Here is a 20,506-nt window from a genome sequence, read left to right as displayed (position 1 = left end):
TTTTTCGATCTGTTGAGAGATTCTGACGAACCATTATGGGATGGCTTGCACGAACCACAGTAAATTATCAGCCGTAGCACAGGTGTTCACCATCAAGTCAGATCACGGGTTGAGTGAGGCCGGTTATGACAAGATTATTGAATGGGCGAGAAGCATTTTACCTGAAGGGAACAGGCTGAAAGAGAACTTCTATGCTGCCAAGTCCATGATGAAACCCCTCAGTTTAGGATACCAGAAAATTGATATATGCCCTAACTTCTGCATGTTATACTACCTTGAAAATGCCGAGATGACCGAGTGCATGACATGCGGGCATTCCCGTTACAAACCCAGAACTGGTAGAGGGAAGACTCTCGTGGCATATAAAAAACTTAGATACTTCCCAATCACACCTAGACTGCAGAGGTTATTCATGTCACCAAGGACTGCTGAGCACATGACATGGCACCAATCACACCATGCGGTTGATGGAGTGATGGTTCATCCTTCTGACGGTGAAGCCTGGAAACACTTTAATAGTATGCATCCTCCCTTTTCAGCTGAATCAAGGAACGTGCGTCTTGGGTTGTGTACAGACGGATTCAATCCATTCGGGTCATTTGCTGCTCCTTATTCTTGTTGGCCGGTCATACTGACGGTTTATAACTTGCCACCGGGGATGTGTATGAGGCCGGAGTTCATGTTTTTATCTATGGTCATACCAGGTCCGAGCAGTCCGGGGCGGAATATAGATGTTTGTCTTCGTCCGTTGATTGATGAGTTGACGCAGTTGTGGTCCTCTGGAGCTTTGACTTATGACATCTCGAGGAAACAAAATTTTGTTATGAGAGCGGCTTTGATGTGGACTATCAATGATTTCCCAGCTTATGAAATGGTTTCTGGTTGGAGCACGCATGGAAAGCTAGCATGTCCATATTGTATGGAGAACAACAAGGCATTCACGCTAACAAACGGGGGTAAAGCTTCTTTTTTTGACTGTCACCGTCGTTTCTTGCCACATAACCACAGGTACAGAAAGAACAGAAAGGATTTCTTTGTTGGCAGAGTTGAAAATGATGTTGCACCCCCGCGTCTTTCCGGTGAAGAATTGTTTGATGTTGTGTCAGAGTACGGTGAAATTGTGTTTGGTCTCCAATCAGGTAAGCAAAAGTTTCCTGGTTTTGGTTTGACCCATAATTGGGTGAAGCAAAGTATATTTTGGGAGCTTCCTTATTGGAAGACCAATCTTCTCCGCCATAACCTTGACGGCATGCACATTGAAAAGAACGTGTTTGAGAACATTTTCAACACCGTCATGGATGTGAAGGGGAAGACAAAGGACAACATCAAGGCTAGATTGGATGTAGCGCTGTTCTGTAACCGTAAAAATATAGAGTTGGTTTGTGATGGGTCACGGGTCACAAAACCAAGAGCAAGCTTCGTGCTAGAGAAAAACGCACAACTACTAGTCTACAAATGGCTTAAGAGTCTGTGTTTCCCCGATGGACATGCCTCGAACATATCAAGGCTGGTTAATACAGAGGAATTCAGATTATATGGAATGAAGAGTCATGACTGCCATGTGTTTATGCAAACACTCATCCCATTAGCTTTTCGTGATTTGTTGCCAAAGGGGATATGGGATGCACTAACGGAGATTAGTCATTTCTTCAGAGATATATGCTCCAGCAAGTTGAATGTTGATCACAATGAGAGGCTTGAAAAGAATATCGTCGAGACAATATGCAAACTTGAGATGATATTCCCTCCATCAATTTTTGACTCAATGAAGCATCTACCCGTACATTTACCGTTTGAGGTAAAAGTTGGAGGACCGGTCCAATACAGATGGATGTATCCATTCGAGAGGTTAGATATTACAGTTGCTATGACATTTATAATTAAATGTTTTTATTTTTATTTTAATGTTTTTAATTGATAATTTTTTATTAATATATATATGCAGGTACTTGTTCAATCTTAAAAAAAAGGTTAAGAACAAGGCGCATGTTGAGGCGTCAATATGTGAGGCGTATATTGTTGAGGAGATCTCAACATTTATCTCATACTATTTCGAACCTCATTTGAGAACGAGGATAAACCGTGTTCCACGGCATGATGATGGTGGTGAAGTGCATTCACGTGGGAACTTGTCAATATTCTCCAATCCTGGACAACCCACACCTAAAAATGCCGTGAGGGGAAGATATTTGTCTGAAATAGAGTTCAGACAAGCACACAATTATGTCCAATTTAACTGTGATGAGCTGAGACCTTTTATTAAGTAAGTAGATGTTCGACTTAAACTTTGTCAAGAGTGTACTATTTATGTTTTGTGATACCATACACTCATATACTTTAGAACAACCTTGCAGGCAACATCGACGATACTTACTGTCCAATAACTCACAGCTGACCGAATCCCAGATCTTTCAATTACAAGATGAACAATTTGCCACATGGTTTAAAACACATGTAAGTCCTAGCACAAACTCATTATCTCTTGCAATGTAATTAATTGTAGTCAATGTTACATAATATCCGTTTATTGATTATTGTTGTATTTAATTTACAAGATAGGTTTATCAAATGGGAGGTAGTGCTGCTATTTCACTGTCTTTACTATGTCTGGGCCCTGAAAGAAAAGTCAAGTGCTATAATGGATATTTTGTCAATGGATATGTCTTTCATACTGAAGAATACGGGCATGGAAGAAAGACATACAACAGCGGTGTTTGTATTAAGGGATCGACTTCTAGTGAGTTTGAAGTTGACTACTACGGTAGATTGGAAGAGGTCATCGAACTGCAATATCATAGCGAGCAAAATAGAGTGTTTTTATTCAAATGTTATTGGTATGACACAACTGACAGAGGAATCAGAGTAGATCCTCACTATGGTCTCGTTGAAATCAATTCAAAAGCTAGACACCGCAACGTAAACGACGTCTTTATTTTCGCAAAGCAATGCCAACAAGTTTATTACACATACACCCCTTCCTTTAGAAAGGACCGATCAAGAGTTGATTGGTTATCCGTTTTAAAAACAAAACCCAAGGGTCGTGTCGAGGTTGTTCAGGATGAGAACGAAGACACAAGTGTGATAGATGAAGTCTTTCAAGCTAGTGAGTTGGTTGAACCATACCGAGTTGCTCCGTCGATTGACTTAGAAGAAAATTTGAATTTTCGCGTTTTCAACGATAGTCTTGTTGATGTTGACGCAGAGGAGTTGAATGTTGTTCTGAGCTCTACTAGTGGAAAAAAGAATGTTGTTGAAGAAGATGATAACGAAATTGAAGAGTGCGATGAAGCTGATGATAACAATTCAATGGAGGACGAAGATGAAAATTCCGACTAACTAAACATGTTATAAAGCCTTATTTTTATAATGTAATAATTTGAAACATGAAATATTTATTCTTCTTTAAGGGTCAGCCGTTGTTATTGTGTTGTGTGTGTTTTTTAGTTTGCAATTCAAGATTTTTTGAGAGGGTTACATACAAAACATAAGAAAAATTTACCTTTTCACCGACGGACTATAACCCGTCGGTATTTCACAGAGAGTTGCAAAAAAATTACGGGATTTTGCCACATTCACCGACGCCTTTCCGACGGATTTTCCGACGCTAATACCGACGGAATCACCGACGGGTTGTCCGCACGCATGTCTGACACGTGTCCGTCTGCACGATTAGCGACGGCATTACCGACGTCACATACCGACGGCAATACCGATGGACCGCGCATGTCTGACACGTGTCCGTCTGCACCATCACCGACGGAATTTCCGACGGATCGAAAAGTTTAGCGGGATTTTTGAACTTTTTTGGAGCGCATTTCAATTAATTTCCGACGGAATTACCGACGGAAATTAATTGCACCGACAGCAATTAAGTGTCGTCGGTAATTCCGTCGGAATTTACCTATATATACCGCCACCCCCCACCCCCCCCCACCGTCTCATCCCTCTTCTCCTCGTCTCCCCTCCTCGTCTCCCCCTCGTCTCTCCCCCACGTCTCCCCCTCGTCTCCCCCTCTTCTCCCCTCCTCTTCTCTCCTCTTCTCTCCCTCTTCTCCTCTTCTCCTCTTCTCCCTTTCACTTCTCTTCTCCTCTTCTCCTCTTCTCCCTTCCTCTTCTCCTCTTCTCCCTTTCTCTTCTCCCTTTCTCTTCTTCTCTCATTTAGTTTTAAAAGGTATGTATTTTTATTTCTTTATCTTTGTATTTTTTTTATTTTAATTATGATTATTTTTTTTGGTGTTCTTTGTTTTCTATATTGTTTGTAGATAAAATCTTAAATTCAACACATTATTAAGGTAAGCATTTTTTATTCTCAAATTTATTTTGAATTGATATAATGTTTTTTAATTTTGTGTATTGTTTGTTTTGTGTTTATGTTGTGTGTTGTGTAGTGTTTTTTAGTTTTTTAATTTTATTTATTAATTTTAGTTTTTTAATTTTGATATTATTGTTTGTATTGCTATAATTGTTATTGTTGAATTTATGTTAAAAATGTTAGTTTATAAATATAATTGTTATTGTTGATTTATTTTAAAAATGTTAATTTATATATATATAATTGCATTTAATTATTAGTTTATCTTAATTTAGGATATTATTGTTTGTATTGCTATAATTGTTATTGTTGAATTTATGTTAAAAATGTTAGTTTATAAATATAATTGTTATTGTTGATTTATTTTAAAAATGTTAATTTATATATATAGAATTGCATTTAATTATTAGTTTATCTTAATTTAGGATAAAATAATTAAATGAATGTTCATAGTTGTAATTCTATATGATGTTATTGAATAAAATGTTGTGTTGATGATGATGAGTTGGGTTGAGATCCAGGATGATTGGATCGGGATGTGAAATAAAATTGGAAGTGTAATATGATTTTGTCGACAACTTGGGACCCCCCAGTACAGGGGAGACTCTGTCGAATTTTTTTTTTAAATAATCGAAGTTAATTATTCGTATACATGTGTGTAGATGCGTAGAATGAAATCTACAGCACGTCGTCAGAAGACGGTTGCAGCTAGTTCTTCTAGCAGCGAGGAGGACGTATCCTTAGGTGCTGATCACGGCGAGGAATCTACGCCAACTTGTGATGCTGCCTCTTCTAGCACGGTTTCACAGCGCAGAAGCGGTGTGCCTTCACAGCGGGGTCAATTCACCCGCAAGTACCAGGCACAATGGAAGGATGACCTCTCAATGTAAGTTTGTTTAAGTTTTAGTTTTTTTTTTTATATACTTATAACATAATTTATGAACAACTAATTAATATTAATTACTACTTTTATTTAATTTCAGGTTTACAAACATTGAGGCTGCAAGGACTATAACATTGGCGTTTAAATCGTCAATGGAGCCAGGTTTCCAAACATCCTGAGTGGAAACCTAATATCGATGCATGGTTTAAGCGATTTCAGGTCGGTGTTAATTTTTAATTTCCAGCTTATTTTTAATAAATGATTTTTATAATTTTATATCTTGTACTATTTTTATTTTATATGAATTATTTATATATACAGAACAAATTTGAGTGGGATAGGGCGGACAACAATGTTGTGAGGAGGGTATGGGAGAATCACGCGGCAACTAGGTAACATCAAAAATAATATTTATTTTTGTTTTATAATTTAATGTTTTAAATTCTAATTTGTTACTATGGAAGTAGGTTGCGTGATTTTTGGTATGACACCCAAAAAAAATCAAAAAGACATGCGAGGGATAACGGTCTTGAAGGATGGAATGAGGTGGCGGTTTGGAAGGAATTCAAACCGCCATTCATCTCGGGGGAAATATGGACGGCATATATTGAGCACGTGACCTCAAAGCGGTTCTCACGGCGCTCACAGTCTGGCGCCGACAACCGGAACCGGCAAATTCATGGTTCGGTGACCACGCACACTGGCGGATCCGTCCCATTCAGCGCACATGCAAAGCGGATGGTAAGATTAATTTTAGTGAAATATATCGTTAATTAATTTGTCGTTCCTTATAATATATTTAACTTTCAACCTATTTTTTCCTTACAGGCTGCGTCTCTTGGACGTGAACCGAGTCCAATGGAGCTGTTTCTAGAGACGCATGTGCGGAGTCAAGACCGCCAAAAAAGGGTGCAGCATTCGTGGACAACCGTGCTCAGCACTTCGTGGTATGTTCGTTCATTCATTTTATTTTGTAAGTTATTATTTTCTTGAATTGCATCTTGAATTGCATTTGATGATTTTTTTACCGATGGAATTTTCAGGAGACCTATAATAGCCGGTTGAGGGAGAGATATGGGGACAATCCGTCGACCCATCCAGATTTCGATCCAGATTTGTGGATGGAGGCGGGATCGTCTGGTGGACCCGATAAAAATAAGGTCTACGGGCTCTCCAACACTACGGCTGACAACTTGCGTTCGACTCGTAGTGTCTCAACTGTTGGAAGCTCTCCATCAGTATCGAACACCCAGTCTGAGGAGTTCATTGCGTTGAAACAACAATATCAACAACTCTCAACGAATTATGATGAGCTCCGTCAAATAGTCATGGAGATGAGATCAAAGATGGGTGACGATACTTGTGCAGCTTCTTTTTGGCCGTATGGTCCCGGGAACAACCAGCCTCCTCCTCCTCCGCCTCCTCCTCCAGCTCCGCCGCTATTCTAGTTAAATTTTGTTTTTTCAACACATTACATTTGTAATGAATATTATTACTTTTACATTTTTAATGTTTAATGCATTTTTATTTGTTTATTAAGGTTTTTTACAATTAATAAATTATTTTTTATATATATTTCAAATACCTACCGACGGATATACCGACGGATACTATCCGTCGGTATTTAACAGAGAGTTGCCGAACAATTACCATCCATGCCATCTTTACCGACGGCATCACCGACGGATACTATCCGTCGGTGATTAACTTCCGACGGCATTACCGACGGATAATATCCGTCGGTATTACACAGAGAGTTGCAACAAAATTACAAGCCCTGCCATAATTACCGACGGAACAGCCGTCGGTAATGCCGTCGGTAATTACCCTTAAAATGACCGACGGAAAATCCGTCGGTAATGTTCCCGCGTGGAATTTTTTTTGGCGCGCGCGTATCCGTCTGTATTCCCGTCGGTGTTTCCGTCGGTGGGTGGTTTTTTTTATTTGCGACAGAATTAGCGACGGAAATGGGATTTACCGACGACTGTTATACCGACGGAATGGTTCCGTCGGTGAGTCCGTCGGTATTATTTTCACCGACGGATTTCATTGCTGTCACCGACGGAATGAATCCGTCGGTAAAACTGGATAATGTTGTAGTGCTAAAATGCTAAATTATTTTTTTTACTTGTTGTTTATTAAATTTAGAATGTGCGTCATTTTCATGGATCTTAAATTTGACTTGGTTGCCTAATCAATGCCCTTGGGTTTAATAACTATACCATACCGGTACGCTTTGTAATTCTACCATACATACATTTCATTCTAAATAATAATTAGATTATTGTTATTAATTAAATGTTTGTGTTTTTTTTTATTCTAACTAAAATGCTAAATTATCTTTTTTATTTGTTGTTTATTAAATTTAGAATGTGCGTCATTTTCATGGATCTTAAATTTGACTTGGTTGCCTAATCAATGCGCTTGGGTTTAATAACTATACCATACCGGTACGCTTTGTAATTCTACCATACATACATTTCATTCTAAATAATAATTAGATTATTGTTATTAATTAAATGTTTGTGTTTTTTTTATTCTAACTAAAATGCTAAATTATCTTTTTTATTTGTTGTTTATTAAATTTAGAATGTGTGTCATTTTCATGGATCTTAAATTTGACTTGGTTGCCTAATCAATGCGCTTGGGTTTAATAACTATACCATACCGGTACGCTTTGTAATTCTACCATACATACATTTCATTCTAAATAATAATTAGATTATTGTTATTAATTAAATGTTTGTGTTTTTTTTATTCTAACTAAAATGCTAAATTATTTTTTTTATTTGTTGTTTATTAAATTTAGAATGGGCGTCATTTTCATAGATCTTAAATTTGATATGGTTGCCTGATCAATGCACTTGGGACTAATTACTATGCCAGGTACGCTTTTGTAATTTTACCGTACATACATTTCATTCTAAATAAAATAATTTTTTTTCTTAAAACTCAATTCAATTAGATCAGGATTTGGTTCTGGAAAGATCATAAAAAAATCATGACCGGTGATGTAAGCCGTTCATAACTCGAATATTTATTTATTTATTGCCTTTTCCGATAGAAAACACCTTGAAATCATCTTTACAGCCTTGAAAAAACAATTGGGGTGTGGTCAAATTTCCACAGTGATGGGATCAGTTTCGTTTCCACTTGGTTATGTTTTCTATGGCTGCTGCACTTATTTCTCATCGCCGATACTAACTACGCATGGATTAATATTAAATTTTAATTAAAGAACATTTTATATTGCTGCTGATGAAATCGACTCTGATTATTAAATTGATCATTGCAACTTTTCATTTCATCGCCATCCGTTTTAGCCTCTAATAAGGTTTATTTCTTAATGATGCCGTCGGCTTCCTCGCTTCATTTTGTTTGCGTCCATACATGCACAACACCATGTCCAAAAGAGGCTTTCAATCGATCGATCCAACAAAATAATCTCAAGCAAAGTCTAAAATTGTCTTAATATGGTCGTTCTGTTTTCGTAAGGCTATCGTATGATACTTTAAACACCACTCCACAAACTTCCATGTGCATTTTGGGACAATTTTATCTTCAAAAGAAATTACGTATATATATAAGCATCGATAATCTAATTATGTGGCAAAACACATAAAGTATTTATAAAAAGATTATAAACTTTAATTATCATAATCCAATGAGGATTTTAAATATTAGTTCAATTAAGATTCTAAACACAAATTATTTTTTATTTAAAATACCTTTTTCTAACCCAATTAGAAATCTTTCTTCTACCTTAACAAAGATTTAAGAGAATTCAACTATATAGTATAACTAAATTTTGTAATAGAACAATGCTAGTTTTGATTATGTCAAGAAAGGCTATTTTTTCTAATTGAGTACATCGATGGTGTCTCCTATAAATACGTGTAAAGCTTGTGGGAAATTCATAATTTAATATATATATATAAAGGGTGAAAACCCTATATTGGTTCTTCTATTTCTAAATTTACATTAATTTAGACCACTTAATTTTATTTTTACTCATATCAATATTTTGTTCTCAATTTTATTTTTAATTGGTCCTTTCTATTATAAACAACGTTAAATTATTTACCATGAAAAATGTTAAATTATTCTTAAACTAGCTGATTAGAAATTTTATTTTTTTTCAAAACACCTAGCATTAATTAACAATTTATTTTTAATCATAAATATTAAGCATGGCTTGTTCTGAAGGTTAATTTAGAAACTAAACTAAATTAAATTTAAATTTAAATTAATTTTAATATTGACTCGGTACAACTCGCTTGTCTTAAAGGATAGACCCATAATTTAATAAACTTAATCAAACCTCTTGTCCCAACCAAAAAGTTTTTAATGAAATAAAAGAGATGATTTTGATTTAAAAAAAAATAACCTAGAATGACCCCAAAATCTGTGGATTAATAACCCTAACCCGAATCCTTTACAAACCCGAATCCCTGCAACTATGTTATCGGTATTTATTTTTTGGTTCAAGGAACGTAATTTGATTCTCTATCTATTGATTGAATGAGTCATTTTGGGTAAAAGTACTCCATAGGACCAAAAAGACGTCCACTGCATAAATTAAAATTTAAAAAAGTTGCACTTGAGGGTCTAGCTGCTGTGGTCAACCGTGTGACTTGTTCCGCCCCCGTCCCGGATTCGACCCTCTATGTGCACGCTTGTCACCCCCGCGGTGCCTTACCTGCTTCTGGGCTTGCAGGATGTCCAGTGGGCCGTGGGGAATAGTCGTGGTGCGCGTAAGCTGGCCCGGACACCCCACGTAAATCAAAAAAAAAAAAAAAATTTAAAAAAGACTGTACTTTTCAATAATCTGATGCGATGAATTAAGGTGGCGCTCTATAGATTAATTAGCATTTAAGCCAATTGCATTTTGTTCCTTCCTCTCGTGATTACTTCACTTAGCTGCTTCTTCTAAACCTACAATTCACGTGAAGTCTCACCTGCAAGTCTTTCTTACTTATATTATACTTATATTTCTATCACTTTCTCAAGAAAACAATTTAATTTAATTTAATTTTCTCCCTGCAGGGTCTTTGCGATCTCTCTTTCACTTCTATATATGCTGCCAAAGACATCAAGGATTTTTGCCTGAATCAGTGTCCGAAGATCTTTCCACAACCCAGGTAAAATTCGTTTCTCTGGCTGGCTATCCAATTCGGAGAAACAATTTATGGGTGAAATATGTGTTATTTTATCTTTTGGATAGTTGACAGTTTCGTTCGTTTTCTTTTATCTTTCCGGTAGCTGCTCATTATTTCCTTATGTGACAAAGGTAATCAAAGCATTGTCAGAAAAAATACGAGGAAAATATCTACATGGTCTTGTTAAGGAAAAACTAGGAAACAGCTAAGTGATCCATCTAATTTCGATAAAGATTCTATGTAAGAATCAATGGATATGATCATATCCAAGCTCAGAAAGAATAAGTAGGTTTGGCTATGATCAGCAGCTAAATATTAGAGAATCTGAACAAACTACATCTGTGTCTGTGTGTGTGTATTGATGTATGTTTGTATAGCCAAAACAACGATAAACACGTTGAGTTGTCAGACCACAAGGCAAGAAGAACAAAAGGTAAACAAAATTATAAGAAGATGAGCAAGCAAAAATATTTTTAAAAGTGCAAACAGCATTCAGCGATGATTTCATATTTAACGACGGAAAGAATTACATATTATTCATTTCTTGTAACAATGAAAAAAATAAAAATAGCAGAATTACATAATGCAGATAATCTCCTTATTGTTTCTTCCAAATTTATTAATTTGCGTCTAATTAATTTTCGGGACAATCTAGTGTACGAATCATATCCCCTTCGAAGTAGCAACTTTTCCAATTGGTGACCTAGAATTACGAAGATGCTTCTCCCTTGACAGTAATTTAGCCATCCTATACAGTTAAACAAAAAAAAATCAGCAAGATGAAATAAGATGCCATAGAAATCACTATAATATATAGACTTGAGCAGATATATACTTTATGAGAGCCTCTTCATTTGTCATCTTATCAACAGGTGTAAAGACTCCAGTGCCTAAATCCACCCTTGCTACTGGTTTTTTCAATAATTTCTCACCCACTTTCACAAGATTCTCCAAATTCTCTTTCGTGGCAACATCCACGGACGAAAGTGTTCCGGTCAGCGTGTCATCCTGCATTTCACACATATCTTATAGTCAGGGTTCTTCGTTTTCTAGTTTTTAGTTTTAATTACTTCGTGGGAGAATATAATTTGATATCTTGAATAACCACATGAGAGTGATATACACCTGAATTCGAAGATAATTTTCCTCACAGTGCAGGGCTTGGAAAACAGTGGAAATATGAAGATCAATCATGTCGCCACTAGCTTCTGTAAACACATCCACTAACGGAGTAGAATTTTCACTAGTCAACCATCCCAAGACACCCCACTTGGCTGCTTCATCTGCATCATACTTTTCTTCACATTTTGCTGTACCAGTCCCCAAGGACAGGACCAGGAATCGACCATAATCCATGGGCGCTGTGGGGAAGAAGTCAGGATTCTTCCGAGTAATTTCTTTGGAAACTTCGCTCACGGCAACTAAAGTCTGGAAATTCAAAAGGAAATTAATGATAGGATTCATCGATCAATATATTATGAGTTATGCAAGTTCAAGAGCTGAAGATAAATGATGAACATACTGGATTATTTGCAGCCACACCACCATCAATCAGATTGAACTCTCTAACTTTGCCTGATGGGTCCTTGGTTTCAAAATAATGGGCAGGGAGGTAAGTTGGGGCAGCTGAAGTCCCGATGCATATATCAGATAAAAGGGCATCCGTGGATGGGTCGTTCTTCACCTAAAGAATAAAGCGGTACGTCTTGTAAGGACATATATTTTGCAGTGTGAAACGATTCTTTTCTCAAGTAACACATAGAATTTTAAGAGTTGTGTCTGTATATATAACGAACCTGATAGCTTGAAAAGATTGTTGGCTGAAGGCGCTTGATGTCAAAAGTTGGGATCACAATGTTTGTCATGGTCTGGTGCAGGCGTTTATCTCCCAATTTTTCCTTGACAATGCTATGCAGAAATTTGCCATCGTATTTTGGTCCTTTCAAACTCTTGATCAGTTTTCCGGCAGAAGCCAATGGAGACCTATTGCCAGAGAGTATGCAGTTAGTATCTAGACATTTGAAGGAGAAAAAAAATGTAGTTTTAGAGCACTTGATATACTATATTTAACTCGTTATTATGGCATTCATATCCGGGATTATTACCCGTCCTGGTGAAAGATTTTAGGGCAGTTCTCAAGGTAGAAGTCATTAATGTCTTTGGCGGCAAATAAAGGGCGGTTTTGCTCATTAGGGGCAGCTAGCATAGCAGTCACGAGGCCACCAGTGCTGGTGCCTGAAATCACATCAAAGTAGTCTGCAAGTCTTGCGTCTGCACCATCCAGCTTCTACAATTTGAATAGCATAACATACTAGTCAGTGATAGGAGATGAAATTACGGAGTATTTTATACCTGGAAAAAGACATTAAAATTATATACCGCTATAAATAAACTATTATCCTGCATGCGAGTGTGATATATTGTTATTCTATTCTATTTTATACCTCAAGTGGACCAAGGAATCGTTCCCTGTAGTTTCTTATTCTACTCTATTTTATAGATCATCATGAGCTAGCACAGGCATAAGAAAATGCATGATCTTGCAGGTCTATTTGACATGCAACATACGTCCTTAAAGTGACCGATTTCTAGACTACCTGAAGCTCGGACTCTAAAAAGGCAAGGATAGTTCCTGGTATTATTCCTCTTATTCCACCTCCATCGATGCTAAGAATAGTGATTTGGTTTCCAAAAGTTGGGGGTTGAAGGGGTGATCTTAAAGTGTCGATATGAGAGATTGAGGAGTAATTTAAAGGCATTGCTAGCTAATATTGATCGAGAGCCTAGAAGCGGAAGAGTTAGAGATGTTTAGCTTAAACTTCCTGAGAGTCTCGGGAGATGTATATAGCTAGTGCTGAAATCTAATTTAAGTTTTGAAACTAGTAATTTCCCAAAGGGAGTGTGGAGTTATTTATAGACTTCTGTGCTTCATGAAGCATGGAATTTTCAATTAAGTCGAAAGATTTTACTCGCCCAAATTTAACCTTGTATAATTTTCTTGGACGGGGTCAAATTTTGAATAGATCCAATTATTCTGTTATACAATTCTGAGCTGACACGTTAAGTAATAGAGAACAATTGAAGATTTCAAATTTATAAATCAAACAAAGACGACAATTAAACTGATTTGGTTCGTTTAATTATACAATTAACTTATTTGTTGTCAGATCGATGTTATTAATGAAAGGTCATTAACGTATTAAACAAATCGATTCCGTGAATTGATAAAGAAAACTGATTAATCAATCTCTTATAGTTGAGGAATGCATCATTAACCCCAAAACTTAGCCAATGCTATATCTTTCGTTAGGCCCAGCCTCCGTGAGAGGACAGCGAAAGGATAATGAAAAAAACTGGATGCTAAACTGCCTAATTGGATGTGTAGTCGTGTTTTTTTATATGATATAATGTATGTAAATAAATAATAATTGAATTGCTGTTGGTGATTAATTATTATTTTTTTTTCAACAACCAAAATATATATTTGTCTTTTTTATTAGTTATTTATCATATCATACATGTTTGTCATTCTCACGTATTTTAGATCTGGCATAACTGCGAGACCTAAGGCGCTTGAGTCTACTATAATTGTCAGATTAATATGTGTGGGCTTGACAACCATGTCACACCCATACATCTGGGTTTGTCAGACTCACGTTTGAGTCAAAAAATTTAAAATTTTTTAAAAGTATGATTGGATTTTAAAAACAAACATTGCCTCATTCAAGCAGAATTTTTCATTGATATACAGTAGAAATTAACTACAAATTCTTTTTTATCTATGTAACTTATTTTATAAAAAAATGAAAAAAAATATTAAGTTCCAAGTGATTTATTTCAAGTCTTCAAAAATAAATCTTTTTTATGCATTGTAGATAAAAATATTAATTTTATGTTTTCATCTAAATGTTGGACAATTTTTTAAAGGGTTCATGTTTTTTTAAATTTGAGATATTGTTATATGATCTAATTATTAAAGTTTGTTACAATGAGAGTTTATTCTACATTATAACTATTAGTATATACAAAAATTTGAATTATATGATAATAAGAGAAAACTTTTGAACTTTAGAATTGATACATTATGTTGTAAGGGAAAAAAATATTGTATATGTAAAAAAACTTATTGTTCTTTTGACTATCTTAATTTGTGCAATTTTATAGATGATTTCTTCACTAAAATTAGAGATTAATAAAAAAAATAAGTGAATTTTAAGGATGCGTGTGGCTAATGTCCCAAAATAGAAGAAAAAAATATAAAATATAAAAATATATCTTATTAAAAAAAAGGTGAAAATACAAAATAATTATATTTTTAAAATAATTATAAGTGAATTCCTATATTTTTCAAAAAACGACGCATGGGTCTAGTATGGTTGCCAGACTCAGACGCGTGGGTCTGGTTTTTTTCTTAACAATATATCAGAAGTCCACAAGGAATTATTAGTTAGATGTCTTGAGATCATTCAAAACTTTTACATGAGTATTTTGATCATCAACTAAACCATTACCTTTACTTGACTCATGAAAATTATGAAAATTCTAGACGTCAGACCCAAGTACCTTGAATATGACAACCACATGGTTCTCGCAACCATGGTTAGGTCTGGCATGGTTGCGCACGAGTCTCATTTTTTATATATATATTATCTTCAAAGAAAAAAATTGTATTTTTTTAGTATAAAATTAAAAAAATTGATTTAAATACTTCAATTTAATAAAATAAAATAAAATTTTTTAATAAAAAATCTTTTAACTTACGGATTGAACTCTCTGACTTTGCCTGACGGGTCCTTGGTTTCAAAATAATGGGCAGGGAGGTAAGTTGGGGCAGCTGAAGTCCCGATGCATATATCAGATAAAAGGGCATCCGTGGATAGGCGGTACGTGTTGTTAGGACATATATTTTGCAGTGTGAAACGATTCTTTTCTCAAGTAACACATAGAATTTTAAGAGTTGTGTCTGTATATATAACGAACCTGATAGCTTGAAAAGATTGTTGGCTGAAGGCGCTTGATGTCAAAAGTTGGGATCACAATGTTTGTCATGGTCTGGTGCAGGCGTTTATCTCCCAATTTTTCCTTGACAATGCTATGCAGAATTTTGCCATCGTATTTTGGTCCTTTCAAACTCTTGATCAGTTTTCCGGCAGAAGCCAATGGAGACCTATTGCCAGAGAGTATGCAGTTAGTATCTAGACATTTGAAGGAGAAAAAAAATGTAGTTTTAGAGCACTTGATATACTATATTTAACTCGTTATTATGGCATTCATATCCGGGATTATTACCCGTCCTGGTGAAAGATTTTAGGGCAGTTCTCAAGGTAGAAGTCATTAATGTCTTTGGCGGCAAATAAAGGGCGGTTTTGCTCATTAGGGGCAGCTAGCATAGCAGTCACGAGGCCACCAGTGCTGGTGCCTGAAATCACATCAAAGTAGTCTGCAAGTCTTGCGTCTGCACCATCCAGCTTCTACAATTTGAATAGCAAAACAAACTAGTCAGTGATAGGAGATGAAATTACGGAGTATTTTATACCTGGAAAAAGACATTACAATTATATACCTGTATAAATAAACTATTATCCTGCACGCAAGTGTGATATATTCTTATTCTATTCTATTTTATACCTCAAGTGGAACAAGGAAACGTTCCCTGTACGTAGTTTCTTATTCTACTCTATTTTATATTATCATCATGAGCTTGCACACGCATAAAAAAATGGATGATCTTGCAGGTCTATTACATGCAACAATACGTCCTTAAAGACACCGATTTCTAGACTACCTGAAGCTCGGACTCTAAAAACGCAAGGATAGTTCCTGGTATAATTCCTCTCATTCCACCTCCATCGAAATAGGAAAAGATTTTATAGTTCGAAAAGAACTTATGTTAGTTAATTAGAAACTTGATATTATTTTTATCTTATAATCCTTTTTATAAATACAATTCAGGATTTTACATTACATGTTGAATATTAATGAAGAAAAAATTGAAAATGTTATTTGCTTTATGGTTTTTTTAATATACTCTCGATAATTATAAATAAAAAAAATAAAAAAACTTGAAAGGGCTAAATGTTGAAGTGTGTAGTGTTTTAAACACTAGCTTTATTACATAAGATCAACGTGGACAATTGTTGCTCACCTAATTAACTATACTTCGCAGCCTTAAACGGGACAAGTTCATAAGTCCATTGTTATCCTTTTGAGAACACAACCAAAATCCGAACCATTACAATATTCGTTTCGTTCTGATCAAACTACTCATGAATTGCGTAATTACTGGTCCACGTGCTTGACCTTTCTACTTCCCCACTAATAAAAAAAATGCTCGAGAATCACCGTATTCCCACCAAACTCCGCATTAATTAATTAATTATTAACTATTATAGAAGATATACTATGTAGGAAATATTATAAGCATTACTCTACTTTTGTAATCTCTATCTTAATTATTATATATTGCTCTATGTATATAAATAAAAAAATTTGGATAAACCAAAGGTTAAGACTTCTAATAAATCTCAACTTTAACAATGATTAATCGAGGACTCCTCACATATTGTTAACATATTATTTGTTTTTTTTTTCAAGTTTAGCAATGAATTTATTAAAAATTAAATTAAATTATTTATTTTTGTTCCGTACAAGAGGTTACTGTAGTCTCAAAATAATATTGAGTTGGTGTTTAGTTTTTTTACAATTATCTACTTTTTTCTATCATATTATTAAATAAAAAATAATTTATCATATTGTTAAATAAAAAATATTTTCAAAAAAAAATATAATTATTATGAATTGAACTTCACAATTTATTTTTATTTGATTTGTTTTTTATGGAGTCATCACGATCTCATAAAAAAACGTATTGGCATTAGATTGGTGCTCGGTTTTTTTAGCATCTATTTTTTATTATATTATTAAATAAAAAATAATTGCAAAACAAATATAATTATTGGAAATTAAATTTCATGATTTATTTCGATTTAATTTTTAATGGGATTATCATGGTCTCGAAAAAATATCTCAATATCAAGTTGGTACTTGGTTTTGCAAACATCTATTTTTATCCTATAATTAAATAAAAAAAATTAAAAAAAAAACAAGGTTACTAAACTCAATGGAGTTCATGACCTAACCTAGGTTGACCCCTGAATTGATTTTGTGTTGTCATCTCATTATTTTTTTAAAAAAAATATTATAATATTTTTAAAGTCAACTCATGTTTTTAATAGTCATCTAAGTTTTTTTAACTCGGCAAGTCGACAGGGTCATATCATGACAACATATATATAGTTTAATTTGAAGTTCAAGCTAATCAAGGAATATTGAGAGATTTCAAGTTTGATCTCCTAAGTTGAAGTTGAGTTTAATGAAACTATCAAAAATAAAAAAAAACTTTTCTTTATCTAGACATTATTTTTCTACATGGTCTTGCCAAGGAAAAACTAGGAAACAGCAAAGTGAACCATCTAATTTCGATAAAGATTCTATGTAAGAATCAATGGATATGATCATATCCAAGCTCAGAAAGAATAAGTAGGTTTGGCTATGATCAGCAGCTAAATATTAGAGAACGTGAACAAACTACATGTGTGTGTGTGTGTGTGTGTGTTGATGTATGTATAGCCAAAACAACGATAAACACGTTGAGTTGTCAGACCACAAGGCAAGAAGAACAAAAGGTAAACAAAACTATAAGAAGATGAGCAAGCAAAAATATTTTTAAAATTGCAACAGCATTCAGCGATGATTCATATTTAACGACGGAAAGAATTACATATTATTCATTTCTTGTAACAATAAAAAAATAAAAACAACAGAATTACGTAATGCAGATAATCTCCTTAGTGTTTAAGCAAATTTATAAATTTGCGTCTAATTAATTTTCTGGACAATCTAGTGTACGAATCATATCCACTTCGAAGTAGCAACTTTTCCAACTGGTGACCTAGAATCACGAAGATGCTTCTCCCTTGACAGTAATTTAGCCATCCTACACAGTCAAACAAAAACAAATCAGCAAGATGAAATAAGATGCCTTAGAAATCACTATAATATATAGACTTGAGCAGATATATACTTTATGAGAGCCTCTTCATTTGTCATCTTATCAACAGGTGTAAAGATTCCAGTGCCTAAATCCACCCTTGATACTGGTTTTTTCAACAATTTCTCACCCACTTTCACAAGATTCTCCAAATTCTCTTTCGTGGCAATATCCACGGACGAAAGTGTTCCGGTCAGCGTGTCATCCTGCATTTCACACATATCTTATAGTCAGGGTTCTTCGTTTTCTAGTTTTTAGTTTTAATTACTTCGTGGGAGAATGTAATTGATATCTTGAATAACCACATGAGAGTGATATACACCTGAATTCGAAGATAATTTTCCTCACAGTGCAGGGCTTGGAAAACAGTGGAAATATGAAGATCAATCATGTCACCACTAGCTTCTGTAAACACATCCACTAACGGAGTAGAATTTTCACTAGTCAACCATCCCAAGACACCCCACTTGGCTGCTTCATCTGCATCATACTTTTCTTCACATTTTGCTGAACCAGTCCCCAAGGACAGGACCAGGAATCGACCATAATCCATGGGCGCTGTGGGGAAGAAGTCAGGATTCTTCCGAGTGATTTCTTTGGAAACTTCGCTCATGGCAACTAAAGTCTGGAAATTCAGAAGGAAATTAATGATAGGATTCATCAATATGTTATGAGTTATGCAAGTTCAAGAGCTGAAGATAAATGATGAACATACTGGATTATTTGCAGCCACACCACCATCAATCAGATTGAACTCTCTAACTTTGCCTGACGGGTCCTTGGTTTCAAAATAATGGGCAGGGAGGTAAGTTGGGGCAGCTGAAGGCCCGATGCATATATCAGATAAAAGGGCATCCGTGGATGGGTCGTTCTTCACCTAAAGAATAAAGCGGTACGTCTTGTAAGGACATATATTTTGCAGTGTGACGATTCTTTTCTCAAGTAACACATAGAATTTTAAGAGTTGTGTTTGTATATATAACGAACCTGATAGCTTGAAAAGATTGTTGGCTGAAGGCGCTTGATGTCAAAAGTTGGGATCACAATGTTTGTCATGGTCTGGTGCAGGCGTTTATCTCCCAATTTTTCTTTGACAATGCTATGCAGAAATTTGCCATCGTATGTTGGTCCTCTCAAACTCTTGATCAGTTTTCCAGCTGAAGCCAATGGACACCTATTGCCAGAGAGTATACAGTTAGTATCTAGACATTTGAAGGAGAAAAAAAATATAGTTTTAAAGCACTTGACATACTATATTTAACTCGTTATTATAGCATTCATATCCGGGATTATTACCCGTCCTGGTGAAAGATTTTAGGGCAGTTCTCAAGGTAGAAGTCATTAATGTCTTTGGCGGCAAATAAAGGGCGGTTTTGCTCATTAGGGGCAGCTAGCATAGCAGTCACGAGGCCACCAGTGCTGGTGCCTGAAATCACATCAAAGTAGTCTGCAAGTCTTGCGTCTGCACCATCCAGCTTCTACAATTTGAATAGCAAAACATACTAGTCAGTGATAGGAGATGAAATTACGGAGTGTATATTTTATACCTGGAGAAAGTAATTAAACATTACAATTATATACCGATATAAATAAAACTATTATCCTGCATGCAAGTGTGATTTATTCTTATCTACTCTATTTTGTACCTCAAGTAGACCAAGGAATCGTTCCCTGTACGTAGTTTCTTATTCTACTCTATTTTATATATTATCATCATGAGCTAGCACAGGCATAAGAAAATGCATGATCTTGCATGTCTATTTGACATGCATCAATACGTCCTTATATAAAGAGACCGATTTCTAGACTACCTGAAGCTCGGACTCTAGAAAGGCAAGGATAGTTCCTGGTATGATTCCTCTTATTCCACCTCCATCGATGCTAAGAACAGTGATTTGGTTTCCAAAAGTTGGGGGTTGAATGGGTGATCTTAAAGTCTGGATATGAGAGATTGAGGAATTTAAAGGCATTGCTGAGCCTAGAAGCGGAAGAGTTAGAGGTGTTTAGCTGAAACTTTCTGAGAGCCTTGGGAGATGTATATAGCTAGTGCTGAAATCTAATTAAGTTTTGAAACTTAATTGTAATATCCCAAAGGGAGTGTGT

The 20,506-nt window shown here is 35.2% G+C and overlaps 1 protein-coding gene and 2 long non-coding RNA genes across 4 annotated transcripts in view; 2 read left to right on the top strand and 1 right to left on the bottom strand.

Annotated features, from left to right (window-relative positions):
• LOC112324144 (uncharacterized) overlaps positions 1-13,331 on the top strand; it is a 47,953-nt gene extending 34,622 nt beyond the window's left edge. The window contains exon 4 of the long non-coding RNA XR_002977844.2: positions 13,119-13,331. This is a non-coding gene — a long non-coding RNA (uncharacterized LOC112324144). The remainder of the gene's footprint in view (positions 1-13,118) is intronic.
• Positions 1-20,506, top strand: part of LOC127904290 (uncharacterized) — an 86,640-nt gene that overhangs the window by 66,117 nt on the left and 17 nt on the right. The window lies entirely within an intron of this gene.
• Positions 10,824-20,490, bottom strand: LOC18104924 (patatin-like protein 2). 2 transcript variants are annotated; one of them, XM_052447067.1, is made up of 8 exons: positions 20,215-20,490; positions 19,700-19,881; positions 19,391-19,577; positions 19,119-19,280; positions 18,726-19,028; positions 18,437-18,609; positions 18,305-18,349; positions 10,824-11,056 (listed from the first exon to the last, which is right to left on the bottom strand). In XM_052447067.1, exons 1-8 carry the CDS (start codon positions 20,371-20,373, stop codon positions 11,017-11,019), a joined length of 1,251 nt encoding a protein of 416 aa, XP_052303027.1. In that variant the 5' UTR covers positions 20,374-20,490; the 3' UTR covers positions 10,824-11,016. The 2 variants fall into 2 exon arrangements, with proteins under 2 accessions (XP_052303027.1, XP_024441275.1); XM_024585507.2 differs by lacking the exons at positions 18,305-18,349; positions 18,437-18,609; positions 18,726-19,028; ... (2 more) ...; positions 19,700-19,881; positions 20,215-20,490 and adding exons at positions 11,189-11,361; positions 11,479-11,781; positions 11,876-12,037; ... (1 more) ...; positions 12,459-12,640; positions 12,951-13,120 and having other exon boundaries at positions 10,824-11,101.

The sequence above is a fragment of the Populus trichocarpa genome, chromosome 14, assembly GCF_000002775.5.
Source record: "Populus trichocarpa isolate Nisqually-1 chromosome 14, P.trichocarpa_v4.1, whole genome shotgun sequence".
Classification (NCBI taxonomy): domain Eukaryota; kingdom Viridiplantae; phylum Streptophyta; class Magnoliopsida; order Malpighiales; family Salicaceae; genus Populus; species Populus trichocarpa.
This window is presented reverse-complemented; position numbering and strand designations above follow the sequence as displayed.